The following is a 17,771-nucleotide window of genomic DNA, read 5'->3' on the forward strand; positions in this document are numbered from 1 at the left end:
TTTAGAAGCAGCTGTGAGCGTCATGGCGGACACGATGCAAACCGATAATTTTCCATATTTACCTTCGGGTTTAGCGGAGGGTAAGGCACTTTTCCTCACTGATCTTTTACCTGATACTGTGGGGATGTGTGTGTGCGTGGCTCCAGCGGGAAATGCGTCTCGTTGCTGCAGCGGGCGTGTTTAAAGTGCAGAAGAGGCGCGCAGAGTGCAGCCCGGTGCTATATGCTAAGCTAAGTTAGCCGCAGCGCTCCGAGCTCCAAGGTCGACGAGAGCACGAAGCATCCGCGGTTTTCTCTCGTACGATCTGCTTTAATTACTAAGGATGCAAAGACAATAACATAATCAAACGTTTCTTGCATGGTAGAGATGGTCCAGAACAAACGAAATGACATAATGACGGACAATCTTATGACACGAGACCTAGTTTGTGCATGATGACAAAACTAGAAGTGTATAATATTTTCACCCATCCATTCATTAATATAGTCTCTCTGCAAACCTTTCCTAATAATTTGCAGAATTTACAATAGAAGACCAATATATTGCATAAACTGGGTCATATCTGGGTTGGGATGGTTGACAGACATAAAAATGTGAAAAGAGCGAGTAACGTGATAATCTGAGGGACATCGCTGCATTTTTTTTGCTTTATGGTCATTCACAAACACGGATTTTAATATTTTGGTTAAACAAATGAACATTTATACTCCTTTTTTTAATATTGGCAGGGATCAGATTAGTCAAAAATTGTGATAGTCCTGGTTTAATCTTGGTATAGTCCTGGTTTAGATCAAATTGGTTAAAAATAAGAACACCTGGGATATTTCTTGTATAAAGCTGGGACAAATCACTGGTTTTGTATAAATCTGATGGGACAGGGGACACAGGGCTCAAAACTGGGACTGTCCCGGGTAAATAGGAATGTCTGGTCACCCTAAATGAAGGACACTCTTATGACACGAGACCTAGTTTTTGCATGATTACAAAACTAAAACTGTACATTGTTTTCACTGATCCATTTTTTTAATGTCGTCTCTCTATAAACCTGTCCTAATAATTTGCCTAATGTTTGCAGAATTTACAATAGAAGAATTGTAATAATATTGCGTAGAATTGACAAATTGGTTCCCACAATGGTGGAATTTCACAAATTTTTCAATTCTTATCACATTATATTGAGTTATATACGTGTGAATTTAGTTATTATACACAGTTATACACAGTTATATACAGCAATATACAGTTATATACCACAATCCTGCATATTTTTACAAGCGGATATTTTTATTGTTAAGTAATTTATATTTTTTGTGATATTTAGTATCCATAATTAAATCTGCTTTGTTTTCTTCCCACTCTCTAGGTGAATTTCAAAGTTAATTTTAATGCCAAGGAACAGTCTGGATATTCAGTACCGATTTCTATACCATGATGATGATTAAAAAAAACTTTATGTAGTCAATAGAATGTGATTTTCAACATTAAAATCACAGTACTTTCTCTTACATTACCATGTGATCTTATATTTGTGTAATCCCTCAGTGGTTCAAATAGTTTCCACAGTGGTCCATGGGCGTGTACTAGTCTATGTGCTCTTATACTTGCTCAAATACAGCTAGAGGTCATTAAAAAGATATTCAGTAAAGGTTAATTTCTGTCCTATGAATGTGGCTTTTATAGTATAAATACCTGCACAAATTAGTTTGTAGTTTCATAATAGATTCAGTATTGATATTTAGCTTTGACAACCCTATTTCTTCTTTTCTTTTCTTTCCAGTGAATAAAATGATCGAGGAGCACAGCGACCTGTTTTCGGATTCTCAGTGTAAAGTGTGCAGCGCTGTCCTCATTTCAGAGTCCCAGAAGCTCACTCATTATCAGGTCAGTCTGTCCTACCAGTGTACTCTGCCTTTAATCTGCGCCCACACGCTTTCATTTAGAGAACAAGAAAAAGCCTATTTTGTGTTTTGTTGACCATCTACAACTGCTAAGTATCCTAATGAGATGCCCGAGGTTGCTTAAGGTGCACAGTGTAACGTTTCTGGTGGGGGTCCGCGGCTATGAAGATCTTATTTCGTTGACTGAAGAGTTATATTTAATAGGGGTGGCACGAGACAGAGAAGAGAGATGGGGTCCAGAAGACAAGATTTTGAAATAACAATAATCGTATCAATTTACAATTTTGGTCACATGATTTTACCTTGGTTCAATTTGTGTTGTGAATGTTTTTTTATGTGTTAATTTGCTAATTTTTATAACAGTATCCAGGCTTTTTGATGGTATATTTTTAGATCAGTGGAGAAATGCTCTACCAACTGAGCTACTGTCAGCCCTAACGCCCAATATGTTTATTATACTTCATTTGTATTATTAACTAAGAATGTAACAATTACTGAAATATCGTGATATCGTATCGTCAGAGGTCTTACAATAATCACAAAATATATCGAATCTCAAGTCTCTTCGCTTAAATTAATAGTTATGGTGCAGCAATATCTAAAAAAAACAGAGGGAACTACATAGACCATGATCCTTTGCTCTGTTTTAGTGCAGACTACATGAAGAAATAACTGTTATAAGCACTTTTAAATCTTAGTTCTTTGGTTTAAGTCTTGTCAAGGCAATTTAAGAGGAAAAAGTAGCATATTCACCTCCACAAAATATTGCAATAAATATCGTACAGTGAGATTTGGATATAGTTACATCCCTATTATTCTAAAACTGGACGTGCTCCTGTGTTCTCTGTCTCTCCGCTCTTATGTAGTTACATCCTTTGTGAGCGAGGTCACTTCTCCACAGATCTGACCTTTAAATTAGCGTAGTGGCATCTCTTGCTTGCTTCTGTGGAGAGATAATTTGTTTAATGCCATACACTGGAATATCCAAGGCAAAGTAAACACATCTGCATGGTGACGAGTAGGTGATGGCCTCTCCTCTGGAAAAGTTGCACAGTGCACCTTTAGTGTAGCACTGTGTTTTTGCACCTAACGATTAAATGTTTGACCTTTGACTTTTTTTTGTTTCTAGAGCAAGAAACATGCCAACAAAGTGCGACGCTACTTTTTTATTCAGAACGAGAATGAGCCTACTGTAAAGAAGCCCACAAAAGATAACAATGTGAGTTAAAACTGACAAATGGACTATTATCTAAGTAGAAAGTTAGTAGAAAAAGAAAAAGAAGGTACAGAAGTATTTCCATTTGAATTATTGTTGATTGTAATTGGTGAAAAGTAAATTAATTACCTTCTAATCCATACATATAATTAAGATTAAGATTTTTTACAAATAACATGTAAATGGCTCCATATTAATTAATTCATGAATTAATATTTCATTCACACAAATTGCATTTTTAGAAGTTACATAGAAAAGACTCTGTTTCACCTCATGAGTGTGGTAATACAGGAAGTGCTCCACTGTGTTTTTAAACTCCACACACCTTTACTAGAATCATTTGGATACTGAATAAAAAGTAAAATGTAGCTGTTAACTTGAAAACTACAGCTTTGTCACATCACAAGATGGAACAGAGCATTTTGAGCTTTGGAGATGTAGACAGACTCATAATAAAGTGTTACTCAAATGTGTGAATGAAACAAAACTCAACTCCAGGTCTGTTTTTGAGGAGGTAACAACATTATAACAGCATTAGGCAAAGCAAGTTTATTTGTGTAGAACAATTGAAGACTTGAAGCTCACAAGAGGCAATTTTGTGTAATATAGGACCTTTAAAATAAATCAAAACTTGAATGGGGAATGTTTTGTCTGTTCTAACTGTATAAACACCTATGAGCACATGTTGATTGTGACTTTCTTCAGGACTGTAATAACGGGGAGACAGACCGGTTCAAAGTGTGCCTGGTGTGTAACATGACGTTCACCTCGGCAGTGATGGCGGAGTCTCATTATCAGGGAAAAGTCCACGCCAAGAACCTGCGCCTCAAGACTGTGGGCCCCCAGAACACAGGTGAATGCATCAGACAAACTCTACTCTGCTTATTAACACTGGTCACAGACACCATTTAAAATAGTGACACTGTGCCTCATGTCTCTTCTTATCCAACCCAATCCACTTTATTTAAAGCACATTTAATAAACAAAACAGTTTCCAGAACACAATACAGATGAAAAAATATAAAACAAAGCTCTATTTAGCTCCAATAGTCTTATTAAAACAGTAAAAGTAGTGACATTAAATAAGAGCAAAAATACTAATGAATAATAAAATACCATATTTTCCATACTATTAGTCGCTCAGTCATTAAATGGTCTATTTTTAAACTTTTTTCACAAATAAACCTCAACAGACTTTAAATGAAACACAACAGTTGGATGGGTCAGTGGGATTTTGTTTGGCACGTTCACGGTGACTCTGGGCTTTGTTCAGTTGTGGCGTGTAGGGAGGGTGCTGTCTGGGACCGCTGGATTGTCGGCGTGTTCGCAGTGACTCAGTTGTGTCTAGAAGTGGCATGTTGCACTTGCTTTTTCGTTTCATTCCTCTGTTCCGTTCCTCGTCAGTGTGGAGTGATGAGTGTGGCTGCGGGTGTGTTTCGCTGCGCGGTCGCTGTCTGCTCCGTGCGTGTTTGTGCGTGCGCTGCGGGTGGTGCAGCTTTGTAGTTTACTGAAGTTGTAGGACACCCAAGTGGATTCTGGTATAGGGCGCTCTGGATTGTGGGGCGCGCAGTCGTTTTATGATGGATTGGGAGGCTTAAGAGTGCGCCTTATAGTGCAGAAAATACTGTAATCAAATCCATCGCAATGAGTTGTGGTCACATTTTTATCTAGCGCTTTTCCAAGTTCAAGGCACGCAAAGCACTTTACATCCCACAAATCTACATCACTCATGCTTCCACACTACAATTCTCCATAAATATACAAAAACATGACACAAAACAATACACTACTGCACATCGCATCAGGTTTGTGAAGTGGTAGTTTCATTAGTGGGATGGGACGAGAGACTCGGAGTGTTAAAAACAAAATGCAATAATTACACTTTAATACATTGTTTTTGGTGAATATAGCATTTTCAGAACAATAAAAGGTAACATGGTGATCTAAATATGTTACATGTTTACAATTAATACCCGTAGTAGTGTAATACTTCCTCTTTAACTTTGTACCTGTTTGTCTTCATCAGTGGCTCCTCAGATGACTGCGCCTGCACCTACAGTCCAAACGAAGAAACAGAAAACGGGCGAGTCTCCACTGAACGACAAATCCAACCCCAACCACTTCTGTTCTGTGTGTCAGGCCTCCTTCAACAACCCCCTGATGGCCCAGCAGCATTACCAGGTACAGCCTCCCCGGAAGGAAAGGGCCCACATTACACTGTTTTCTGATCTGTTATAATGTTTCCTTCATCACAAACATGTCTGGAGTTAGTTTAGTTTCATTCCCACACATGTTGAACACACAAACCTTGCATATTTTAGTTCTACTTTCAAACATAAAACAATCTCTTCCACCTTGTGATGTCATGTGGTAATACTGGTTTGTGGAATTTTGCATCGCCTGCACTGGGCACCTCCAGTTCATTGTTGACACTTCTCTGTGGTTTAACTCCGGCGTCATCCAACTATTACAGAATTTGTCCTTCTTTGCCATTATCAGTCTCACAAAAGGGGTCTGCTGTGCTCTTCTTATTTTATCTTCTCCAGCCTGTTCTTCTTAGTTCCTATTTAAACCTCTTTGCGTAGAAGCATAGTCGTACTTTTATAGCCAATACTAATGTGCAGTGTTGAGCATTCAATTTCATCGGTTCCCAGACTGATGTAAATAAACTTCTCCTGCCTCAGACTCTAGACTCTCTGCCTCTGTACAACTCCAGGATAGTGATTGTGTTTTTAAACTCCATACACCTGCTCTATAATCATTTGGATAATTTCAGCCCTGGAATTGCAAATCTCTACTGAACAAAGGCAAACTACCATGGCATTCCAAGGTCAGAGCGTTTTGAGCTTTAGAGATGTAGACAGACTAATAATAAATGGTTACACAAACATTACATGTGTTAATGAATTAAAACAACTCTGGGTATGTTTTTGATGCGGTATTATAACGTGGTTTAAAAGTCACAAGAATCATGTTTGTGTAATATATAGCCATGTAAAATTACTTCATATTGTTACTGTATTACTCCTGTTAAAATTCACTGATATACATGAGCTGTGGTAAAGTGGTTTTAAAAAAAGGCTTCACTGTCTTCACTTCCACTAACTGTCCTCCATCTTTTTTAAGGGAAAGAAGCATCAAAAACACATAAAGAAAATGAAGCTGATGGAGACGTACGGCCCGGCCACAGCCCCAGGTCAGAGCGGAGTGGAGAGGAAGGAGAAAGGGAGCAGAGTGGGAGCAGAGAGGAAGACGAATGGGAGCAGAAAGGGAGCAGAGGGAGCAGAGAGGAAGAGGAATGGGAGCAGAAAGAGAGCAGGTGGGAGCAGAGAGGAAGAGGAATGGGAGCAGAAAGGGAGCAGGGAGGGAGGAAGGGGAAAGGGAGGAGGGAGGAAGAGGGAGGGAGGAAGGGGAAGCAGGAAGGAGCAGAGAAGGGAAAGGGAGCAGGGAAGGGGAAAGCAGGAAGGGAGCAGAGGAAGGGAAAGGAGCAGGGAGGAGGGAAACTGAGCAGGAAAGGGAAAGGGAGCAGGAAGGGAGCAGAGAGGAAGGGGAAAGGGGGCAGGAAGGGAGCAGAGAGGAAGGGGAAAGGGAGCAGGAAGGGTGCAGAGAGGAAGGGGAAAGGGAGCAGGAAGGGGAAAGGGAGCAGGAAGGGGAAAGGGAGCAAGGAGGAAGCAGAGAGGAAGGGGAAAGACAGCAGGAAGGGAGCAGGGATGGAGCAGAGGGAGAGGAGAGAGTGAGGAGAGAGTGAGGAGAGAGTGAGGAGAGAGAGAGGAGAGAGTGAGGAGAGAGTGAGGAGAGAGTGAGGAGAGAGTGAGGAGAGAGTGAGGAGAGAGTGAGGAGAGAGTGAGGGGAAAGGTAACAGAGAGGGAGCAGGGAAGGAGCTGGGGTTTTAAACATGGACTAATCTAACCTGACCTGATCCAAACTTATTTCTCCCACAGCAACGACCGTGAAGGGCTACCCCTGCGCCATCTGTAAACTGGAGCTGAACTCTGTGGAGCAGTACCAGTCCCACATCAGCGGGGCCAAACACAAGAACCAGTGAGTCCTGCATCAGAGCCCATCATTATAATCATTTGTTCTTTACATTCCCTGGGGGTGGAATGCTAACTTTAGGCTCTGCTCTGTCTCCGACTTTATTAGACTTTAATCTGTGCTTTATTTTAACACCGTCTGACCAAAAAGAGAAAAAGTAATTACGGGACTCAGAGCCAGAGCTTGTGATATTTTTAGTGACAGACATAAGAAATGGATAAATCAGTTTTATTGTTTGAGTTTTAGATCAGATGTGACGTGATTTTTCTTTCCCAGATTGAAGAAGTCTGGGCTGGCTCCCTCAGAGTCCCTCCAGGCCTCAGACTCCTTCAGCGGTGAGTACCCCGAACAGCAGCTCTCGTCTGGGGAGGAGCGGCCGTACGGAGCCCTGGAGGATCAGTGGGACGGGAATCCTTTCGCCGCCACAGACCAGAACTACTCAGAGGAGGACCCTGGCTTCTGTGAGGAGTACCAGACCTACTCTAAAAACTGAACATTTCCACATGGACACTGTACAAAAGTGAAGGTCAACAGTTTTCTAGACAATATGCTGCAATATGCTTTAAAGGGCCCATATTACGGTATTTTCCGAACTTTTTATGATGTTTTCCTCGCCACAAACATACCTGGAGTTGTTTTGTTTCATTCATATTCAGGCTCTTCAGTTCTTCTCTCAAACTGAAAACACGTGGTAATACAGAAGGAGCTCCACTGTGTTTTTAAAGTCCATAGTCACGGTTATAGTCGCAATTGGTCAAATTTTTATACAGCGCTTTTCCACCTTCAAGGCTCTCAAAGCGCTTTAAAATTCAACCATGGAACTGCCAATCCGTACTGAACAAAAATTAAAAGGAGCTGAAAACTTAATCTATTGCTTCATGACATCACAAGGTGGAACAGAGATGTAGACAGACTAATAATGCAGGATTGACCTTTTTCACTGCAGCCGAAAGTGTCGCGATGTAGGGTCAACGTAACTCCCAGTTAATGCTTTTCTACGGCAAAAATATCTGTGGAAATGTCTCATAAATCTGCACCATCGCCAAATCTTCAACCAACAAGGTCAACAAAGGATAAACATTTTAAATTTTGGAGAATTTATCCACAACTATCAAGGTAAGAAAGAAGAAAACGAAAAGGCGAACAACGACGAGCATTAGTGAACTACTCCTGAGAAAAACTAACGCTATGGTCATGAATAAAACATAAGTAACTTGTGAACTCAGACTGATCCTAGAATTAAAATTAAATACTGATTTCATGATGTAGATATTAGAATAGACAGAGAGATTTGTGCAGCTTAAATGCGAGACATGAATGAATGAATTACTTATTAGTTATGTTTTATTCATGACCATAATGTTAGTTTTTGCTCAGGAGTAGTTCACTAATGCGTCGTCGTTGTTTGTGTTTACGTTTTCGTCTTTCGTCCTGATAGTTGTGGATAAATTCTTCATGGATAGAATATGTCCTTTGTCGACCTTGTTGAGATGAAGTGATGGGGGCAGATTTATGAAGCTGGTGAAGACATTTCTACAGATATTTTGCCACAGAAAAACATTATCCGGGAGTTAAGTTGACCCTACATCGTGGCACTTCCGGTCGTTGTGAAAAAGTTTTTATTACCCAAACATGTGTGAATGAAACAAAACACAACTCCAGGTCTGTTTTTGAGGCGGTAACAACATTATAACTTGGCTTAAAGCTCAATAACGAGTCAATTTTGTGTAATATAGGACCTTTTAAAGGGTTTATTGTTTCACAGTCATTGTTTTACATTAACTTTACGTTCTATCATGACGATGGTTTGCAGCTCTCTTTGTTTATTTTAAGGCTGTGAAAATTATCAGAACAAGTTTATAATTTTTTATTTTTTTTTATATTTGTTTAGAGGAGAGAGCCAATGGGAAATAACCCGCCTCAGTCCTCATTGGTCGTCTCTCCTCAGTGGGGCGGGATTTACAAAAATAGGAAACGGAATTGGGTCATAGGATATAATTCCACTGGAGGAACTAGGTTTGTGAATGTTCATGAGAATTCTGCTTTGAATTTTACAGATGTTTTATAATTACTTTGTTTATCACAGGAACCTTCATATAGTTAAAGCTGCACTGTGTAACTTTTGTGGTGGAGGGTCCGTCAAACGCTTTTTCTCCGTGGAGATGTTATTGCTTTGTCTGGAATGTTTCACAGTATGGCATTAAACGTGTCAATCATCATGAGACCAAACCACAGAGAATCAGTTAATTACAGGTCAGATCTTGTATATCTACATATTTTTGAGCTATAAAACCACCTGTAATTCAATAAATGTAAGGTAGAGCTGTTTAAAGTCATACTGCGGAACATTCCAGACACAGCGATGACAAAAAAAGAAAGAATTAAAAAGCAGGTGACGGACCCCTCAACCAAAAAGTTACACAGTGCGCCTTTAAAACACTATTCCTTTATAAAAAACTATTATTTTAGCTGTTAGCAATCTGTATTTTATTTCTTTTTATTGAATATTATTTATCGTTTATTTCTTATACACGTTAATTCAATAAAACTTTACTAACAGCAGCTCCGTAGATCCTGTCCGTAGCGCGTTTCAACTGATGTCAAATTTAAAGATGTCAAAAAGTTTTATAAATGCAAAATAGGAAAAAAAAAATAGTAACGTTTAAAGGTGCAGTGTGTAACTTTTTGGTTGGAGGTCCGTCACCTGCTTGTTTCTATGGATATGCCACTATGGATACGCCTGGAATGTTCCACAATATGACTTTAAACAACCTTATATAAAAAAAAAATTACATTTATTCAATTATAGCTCAAAAACCTACAAAAACAGGGATTCTGACTATGAAAAGAGTCGCCTCTCAACAGAGCTGACCTGTAACTTGATAGAAAGGTTTAATGCCATACTGGAACAAAAGCATTTGACGGACGCTCCACCAGAAAAGTTAAACAATGCAGCTTTTAATCAGGGTTTAACATGAACTTTTGCCGCTTTCATTCCATTGACTAAAGTCCTTTTCAGACGCTTTTTTCCGATCATAATAATTTTCTTAGAGCTCTACAGAACTACAAAGCTATTAACATGGTACTTAAAGCATAGACTGTTTATATAAATGGACGTGGCTAAATAGGAAGTGAGCATGGGCACTTCCGGCTCCATCGACTCTGGCTCCAATCCACTTTGTATTGAAAAATCGTCACCTCTTTCTCTGTAACTGCTGCTGTCAGGGTTCTCATCTTGGTCTTAAAATGTTCATATTAACCTGCTCTACATGATCCAGGTGGACTAGACCAGCTCTGAACCGGGAAAGGGACTGGACCGGTATTAAACCAGGACAAATCTACTGTGACTGAACCAGGACTTTACCCAAAACTGAACAGGGAGTAAACCAATTGGCAAAAGGAGGGATTAAACCAGAACTAAACCACACTGACCCAGGACTGAATTAGGACTGAACCAGGACTAAAGCTGCTCTGAACCAGGACCAAACCAGGACTAAACCAGGACAGAACTACTGTGACAGAACCAGGACTTTACCTAAACTGAACAGGGACTAAACCAACTGGCAAAAAGAGGGATTAAACCAAAACTAAACCAGACTAACCCATGACAAAACCAGGACTAACCCAGGACTGAATTAGGACTAAACCAGGACTGGACTGGGACTGGACCAGGATTAAACCAGGACAGAGCTACTATGACTGAACCAGAACTTTACCAAACTGAACATGGACTAAACAAATTGACAAAAGAAGGGATTAAACCAGGACTAACCCAGGACTGAATTAGGACTAAACCGGGACTAAACCGGCTCTGAACCAGGAGACTAATAGTGGATTTAAAATGTTCGTATTAACCCGCTCTGCATGATCCTGGTGTATTTATTTTACTCTTTTACCCCTACATCGATTCCTATTCCATAAAAGTCTGCACCAAATTCACCCTGTAACTTTTTTTGTCCTCAGTGAGCTTCATTTGACTGGACCTGACCGCTTTTGGTGACGTCACACTCACTTAGTCCACTTCTTTATACAGTCTGTGGTTAAAATATTTATACCTGGTCATAGTAAAGGTACATAAAGGTATAACCAGCGAAAATGGAAGTCAGCTTTTGGTTCGTGTTAAGCCCTGATAAAAGGTCCTTTGTTTTACTTTTGGTCTGATTGTTCACTCCTGTTTCTTGACGTGTGTGTGTATTGGATTGTTGGACACTTTATTTGTGCTTTACTTTTTCCATTTGTTTTTTTTTTTTTGTTTTTTTTACTGGCCTGTCAAATAATTTATGAGAATAGCGAGGAAAATTGAAAATGTGTGGTTTTATTTTATTTTATGTTTTATTTTTTCCCCCTTTCTGTTTAAAGGTGAACTGTGTAACCTTTCGGTTTGGGCGTCCGTCACCTGCTTGTTACTATGGAGATGTCATTGCGCTGTCTGGAATGTTCCATAGTATGGCATTAAACAGCTCTGCCTTAGATTTACTCAATTACAGCTGGTTTTAAAGCTCAAAAATGCCTAGAAAAACATGGATTCTGACTGTGAGCAAGGTCGCCTCTCCACAGATCTGACTGTAACTTGGTCTGGTTTGGTTTCCATGAAGATAAAACGGTTTAATGCCATACTGTGGAACATTTTAGACAAAGCATTAATGTATTTGAATCAGAAAAGTTACGCAATGGACCTTTTAAATGCCTCAAAATAAGACGTTTATCAAGAGTGGCTTCTAAATTGACAGTTCATTTCCTCAAAGGAGAACAGTGGGTTAGAGTTAGTTAGTGTTTAATCTGCAGTAGAGAGTATACTTTTTACATTTTTGGCCAGTTGAGAAATTATAAACGGTGTTAATGTGCTGTGAAGTGAGAGAACAGGAGGGGGCGCTGTAGTGGTGACGTTTTTGGATGTATTTGATAAAACAAGGACTTGTAAAACTTAAAAATAAGTGGCTTGTAAAGACATTTCAAAGAAGTGGCTGAAAAATTGCATCAAATAAAACGTTTGTAAAGAAAGCAACATTTTCTTGTCTGTTTTTAGGACTGTGATAATTAAAAACAGCAAACATAAGAGAGAATATTTAAAGGGCCTTTATAATGGTATTTTTTATTTATCACTATTATAATGTAGTTTTCTTGTCACAAACACCTGGATTTGTGTTTTGTTTCATTCACGCATTTTAAAACACAAACACTGCAGATTTAGGGTGAAAACGTGGATGATTTCAGTCCTGGAGTTGCCAATTTCTACTAAACTAAACTACCCCTTCATGACATCACAAGGTGCAACATTGGATTTTGAGCTTTGAAGATGTGGAGAGATTAATAATAAAGTGTTACTCAAATGTGTGAATGAAAGAAAACACAACTCAGTTACGTTAAAATAAAAATCTAACATGACTTAAAGCTCACAAGAGTCAATTTTGCACAATAAAAGCCCTTAAAGTTATATTGAGGTTTACAAATGAACCTTTCACTTTTGTACAAAATAATGAAATGCATTTATCTGGTATTAAAAAAATATAATGTTTTCTCTCATGAGCCTGGAAACTAGCTCATGACAAAGACAAAACAAAGACTAAAAATATTGGTACAAAATATCGGCTAAAATGTTCTGATAATCAATAAACCATCCCTGTACTTATTATAGTATTTATAGTATTATAGTACTTTTTATATGTTAAGATTGTTTTCCAAGTATCAGTAATTGTTGTATAGTACACGCCTGTGTCCACAAGATGGCGTATAAACCCTTTTTATACAAGGTTCACGTGAATTGATTGGTTTTTTTGGTCTTTAAAACCGTCTCAAGTTGGATCCTTTAGACTCGTTGTGTTGTGTTTGCATTATTATAAAGTACAATATGAATAACATAAACATATAACAGTGTAACATTTGGATTCTAATTCATCTTTTTGAATTCTAACTAATCTATTTTATGTCTGCCGTGGTGCCCTTTGGCAAGGTGTTTCAGTCCTGTTTCAGTCTTGTTTTAGTCCTGTTTTAGTACTGATTTAGTCCTGATTCAGTCCTGATTTAGTCCTGTTTCAGTCTTGTTTTAGTCCTGTTCCAGTCCTGATTCAGTCCTGATTTAGTCCTGTTTTAGTCCTCTTTCAGTCCTGCATCAATCCTGGATTATGAGTCTTTGTTGAGTTCTATCTGAGCCCCGGCTGAGTCCTTGGATTTGGATTCTAATACATCTTTCTGAATTCTAACTAAACTGTTTTAAGTCTGCTGAGGTTCCCTTTGGCAAGGTCTCCCACTGAAAAGCGTTTATTTGGGATTGCTCTGGTAAAGTAAAGATTACATAAAAAATTATAAAAAAGTAAACAGTGTTAACGACTCGTGGTGTAGCAATAACCAAAATATTGTGATATCGTATCGTCAAAAGTCTCTCAATAATATCATGGACCATCACAATATATCGAATCACAAGTTTATTTGCTTAAATTCATTGTTATGGAGCAGCAAAAGGTAAAAAAACAGAGGGAACTACATCGACCATGATCCTTTGCTTCGTTTTGGTGCAAACTACATGAAGAAATAGCAGTTCTAAACACTTTTAAATCTTAGTTCTTTTGGATTAAGTCAGAGCTACTGTAACTGAACCAGGACTTTACCCAGACTGAACAAGGACTAAACCAACTGTCAGAAGGGGGGATTAAACCAGGACTAAACCAGGACTGGACTGGGACTGGACCAGTATTAAATCAGGACAGATCTATTATGACTGAACCAGGACTTTACCAAACTGAACATGGACTAAACAAATTGACAAAAGGAGGGATTAAACCAGGACTAACCCAGGACTGAATTAGGACTAAACCAGGACTAAACCATGTCTGAACGAGGGGACTAATTTTGGACTTAAAATGTTCATATTAACCCGCTCTACATGATCCTGGTGTTTTTATTTCGCAATTTTGCCCAAAAAATCGATTCCTGTTCCTAACATAAAAGTCTGCACCGAATTTGTCCTATAACTCCTTGCCTCGGTGAGCTTCATTTGACTGGAGCTGAACGCTATTGTTGATGTCACACTCACTTAGTCCACTTCTTTACACAGTCTGTGGTTAAAATATATTTACTCGGTCATGGCAGTATGCAGAAGCACAATAAATATCGTACCGTGAGATGTATATCGTGAAAATATCGTACCGAGAGAGTTTGGATATCGTTACATCCCCAGTAATGACCCATGAGTTTGGATCTGGACCACACTACGATGGCTCAACGGTTCGTGCCCACTCACAGCGAGGTCTCGGGTTCAATTCCGTGTTTTTGTGAAGGTTCTGCGGGCCTCCTATGGCTGCTCCAGCTGCACGACTGACCTCATGGGAGATTTCAAATAAATATCCAAACTGAGAAAATACACAAATTCTCCACCACTTTATAATTTGTTGGTGAGTTCACAAACTTGACATATTTATGGCTTAAGTCCTTTCAGCTGACAACAATCAACGTCTTTAGGGTTGAGTAATGGCACCGCTTTCCGAAGCAAATGAGGTGTAAATCATTTCAGCTTGGTTTATTTGTGGTGACAAGATGGGAAAGATATTCAATTTGGTTTATGTTTCATGTGGATAGGCCCAGTTATTACAGAGACATGAACCAAACTGAATGAAAACCTCTACCTCTGACGACACAATCCAGGAATTTCTCATATTTTTGTAACACAATTGTGATTTTAATACTTTTATTTACTCTCTGTTACTAAGACTGGAAGTAGTAGTTGTTTTTACGTCGTATTATTTTGAGCTATAGGTGGTTTTCAGCTGCTAGAACCAACTCCAGGTCTGTTTTTGAGGACTTAACAACATTAGAACACGGCCTAAAGCTCAAAAGAGTCTTAATTTGGATTTAACTAAGTTGAAACAAGAATCAAGTCAGACTCACCCATCCCCCTCCTCCCCCACGGCTCCCAGTACCAAACTCTGAGAACCATTGATGCCGTTTGGTGTTGTCATTTTCCCATGATGCCGCTGGTGTGACCCTGTGTCCCTGTCGTGGGGGCCTAAAGTCTTTATCACGGCTGTCTCTCTGATTGACATGTCAGTGTCAGGGGTGCGCACGTGGGGATTAAAAGTCCTATATTATAGCCCAGGGTGAGTCCTGGTTGAGTTCTGGTTGAGTCTTGTTTGAGTCCCCTTTTAGAGTCCTCTTTTAGTCCTGGATCAGTCCTGTTTCAGTCCTGGATTTGTCCTGGTTTATGAGTCCTTGTTGAGTTCTAGCTGAGCCCCGGTTGTGTCCTGGTTGAATCCCCTTCGAATCCTCTTTTAGTCCTGGATCAGTCCTGTTTAAGCCCTGATTGAGTCCCGCTTCGGTCCTTTTTCAGTCCTGTTTCGGTCCTATTTCACTCCTGTTTTAGTCCTTGATCAGTCCTGGTTTATGAGTCCTTGTTGAGTCCTAGCTGAGCCCCGGTTGAGTCCCGGTTGAGTCCTGGTTGAATTCTGGTTGAATCCCCTTTGAGTCCTCTTTCAGTCCTGATTCAGTCCTATTTCAGGCCTGGTTCAGTCCTGATGTAGTCCTGATTCAGTCCTGGATCAGTCTTGTTTCAGTCCTGTTTTAGCCCTGATTCAGTCCTGATTTAGTCCTGGTTTAGTCCTGATTTAGTCCCTGTCGTACTCATTCCAGCCGTCTTTTAGTCCTTGTTTTGTCACTGTTTAATTTTTAGTTAGTGTCATTTTTTGTAAGAGCAGGGCTGAAATTCTTGGTCAACTTAAAGATCCTATATTTCACTATATTTCCTAAATTTACCTTTAGTTCATTAGAGATGAGCAGTTCCAGGGCTAAAATGATCCAAATGTTTATTGAGAAGATGTATAGAGTTTAAAAATGAGCAGGTCTAGTGTAACCAGATGTCCATATTTACCCAGGACAGTCCCACTTTTGAGCCCTGTGTCCCCTGTCCCAGCAGATTTATACAAAACCATTGATTTGTCCCAGTTTTATACTAGAAATGTCCCAGGTGTCCCTATTTTTAACCAACGGTAAAGAGAGGCATAAATTACATAAATTACATAAAATATATAGAACACGAATCTTCCATTTCAATGCAGACTTCATGACCAAACCTTACTTTTAAATCTGAATTCTTTCTGCTCTGACCGTAATGTTTCACAATAAGATCTTGTCAAGACATTTAAAAAGGAAAAATTAACATTTCTACAATTCTTATATAAACACTCATATATAAATATACCAAGACTTTTTAAGTACAATTTCGTTTAAAAGTCATAAATTACAAAAATCTAAACTATATTTGGTCTTTTAAACAAAGCCTGGAGGTGATGGACACACCGGGGCTAAAGGACACGTCTCTGGCCCCTGTGAGTCTCCAGACGGGACAATGATCCAGAGACGGGGGCTTCCTCACACTGTCATAATGATCACCGGAGGGCGGGGACCATAGCAACGCTTAAAGATGCATTGTGTAACTTTTTGGGTGGAGGGTCCATCAAGGAGATGTTATTGGTTTGTCTGGAATGTTTCACAGTGTGTCCCTTCTACATTCTCCAGAATCCAGAAGGAACTAGGACCATAGAGCTGGAAAAAACTCCTTACAAATTTGTGCTGATCCAACCCAAGACACTAATTTGTATCACTCAAAATTCATTCCTCAAATGCAGAAAACTCTTGAAAACATCCAAAACAAAATGCATAAATTCTTTTGCCTGAAATAAGTAATAGTTTGGTAGCCAGGCTGGTGCCACCCAGTGCCTCCGCTCAAATAAACTTTTCTCCAGCGTCTAGGTCAGGAATCAGAATTCACTAAACGGTTCACAAAAACCCCAGAAGTGCGAGTTCGGGCACCAGCCAATCAGCAAAGAGCCATATATTCTGTGTTGTCAACGATTCCCGAGATCGAGGATTTAAAGCCGGAACAAAGAGAATGTTTGGTGAATTTTATCAAGCGGAAAAACGTTATTGCCCTTCTTCCTACAGGATTTGGGAAAAGTTTAATATACCAGTTAGCCCCGTTAGTGGCGCATTACATACGTCAAGACCAAATAGCAGCGATTGGTTAAATAAAAAAAGTACCCGCCTACCCGAGCGAATGAATCCTAATGCTGCGAGGTCAGACGCTTTCTACGAAGTGAAACCGGCTGATGAATCAGGTTAATAATTTGGTGCTTCGATTGTTGAATCTGTCAAAATCCGCTCTGTTTCTCAGTGTTGATTTTTCTCAGTTTTTTTTATGTTTAAGCAGCCATGTTTGCTTCTGACGTGTCTCTCTGATTGGTTAATCCACCTGTCAATCATGGCCTCTGAAAGTTTTTTTTTCAAAGCTTGTGGTTCTGGCAGGTCAGATCTGTGGAGAGGCGACCCCGCTGAATGTCAGAATCTCTGTTTTTCAAGGCGTTTTTGAGCAATAAAATCACCTGTTATTGAATACATGTAAGGTAGAGCTGTTTAATGTCATACTGTGGAACATTTCAGGCAGAGCAATGGCGTATCCATAGAAACAAGCAGGTGAAGGACCCCCCACCAAAAAGTTACACAGTGCAGCTTTTAGGAAATTATACTTGACAGAAAAAGCAGTGATCAGTGGATCTGTAATTGAAAGAAACAGAAATAGTCCAAGTCCCCAACGAGTCTTCAGTTATGACCTGGAGCCGAGGTTCTGCTCAGGTTAT

The 17,771-nt window shown here is 39.5% G+C and overlaps 1 protein-coding gene across 1 annotated transcript; it reads left to right on the forward strand.

Moving 5' to 3' along the window:
• Positions 1 to 12,154, forward strand: znf346 (zinc finger protein 346). Its single transcript, XM_020920680.2, has 8 exons — positions 1 to 80; positions 1,778 to 1,881; positions 3,028 to 3,117; positions 3,820 to 3,967; positions 5,141 to 5,295; positions 6,241 to 6,310; positions 7,056 to 7,155; positions 7,426 to 12,154. The coding sequence occupies exons 1-8, from the start codon at positions 23 to 25 to the stop codon at positions 7,640 to 7,642; spliced, it is 942 nt and encodes a 313-aa protein (XP_020776339.1). The 5' UTR covers positions 1 to 22; the 3' UTR covers positions 7,643 to 12,154.
• Positions 12,155 to 17,771: the final 5,617 nt, after the last annotated feature.

This window comes from Boleophthalmus pectinirostris, unplaced genomic scaffold (genome assembly GCF_026225935.1).
Source record: "Boleophthalmus pectinirostris isolate CB_2022bp ecotype Guang Dong unplaced genomic scaffold, ASM2622593v1 HiC_scaffold_12, whole genome shotgun sequence".
NCBI lineage: Eukaryota > Metazoa > Chordata > Actinopteri > Gobiiformes > Gobiidae > Boleophthalmus > Boleophthalmus pectinirostris.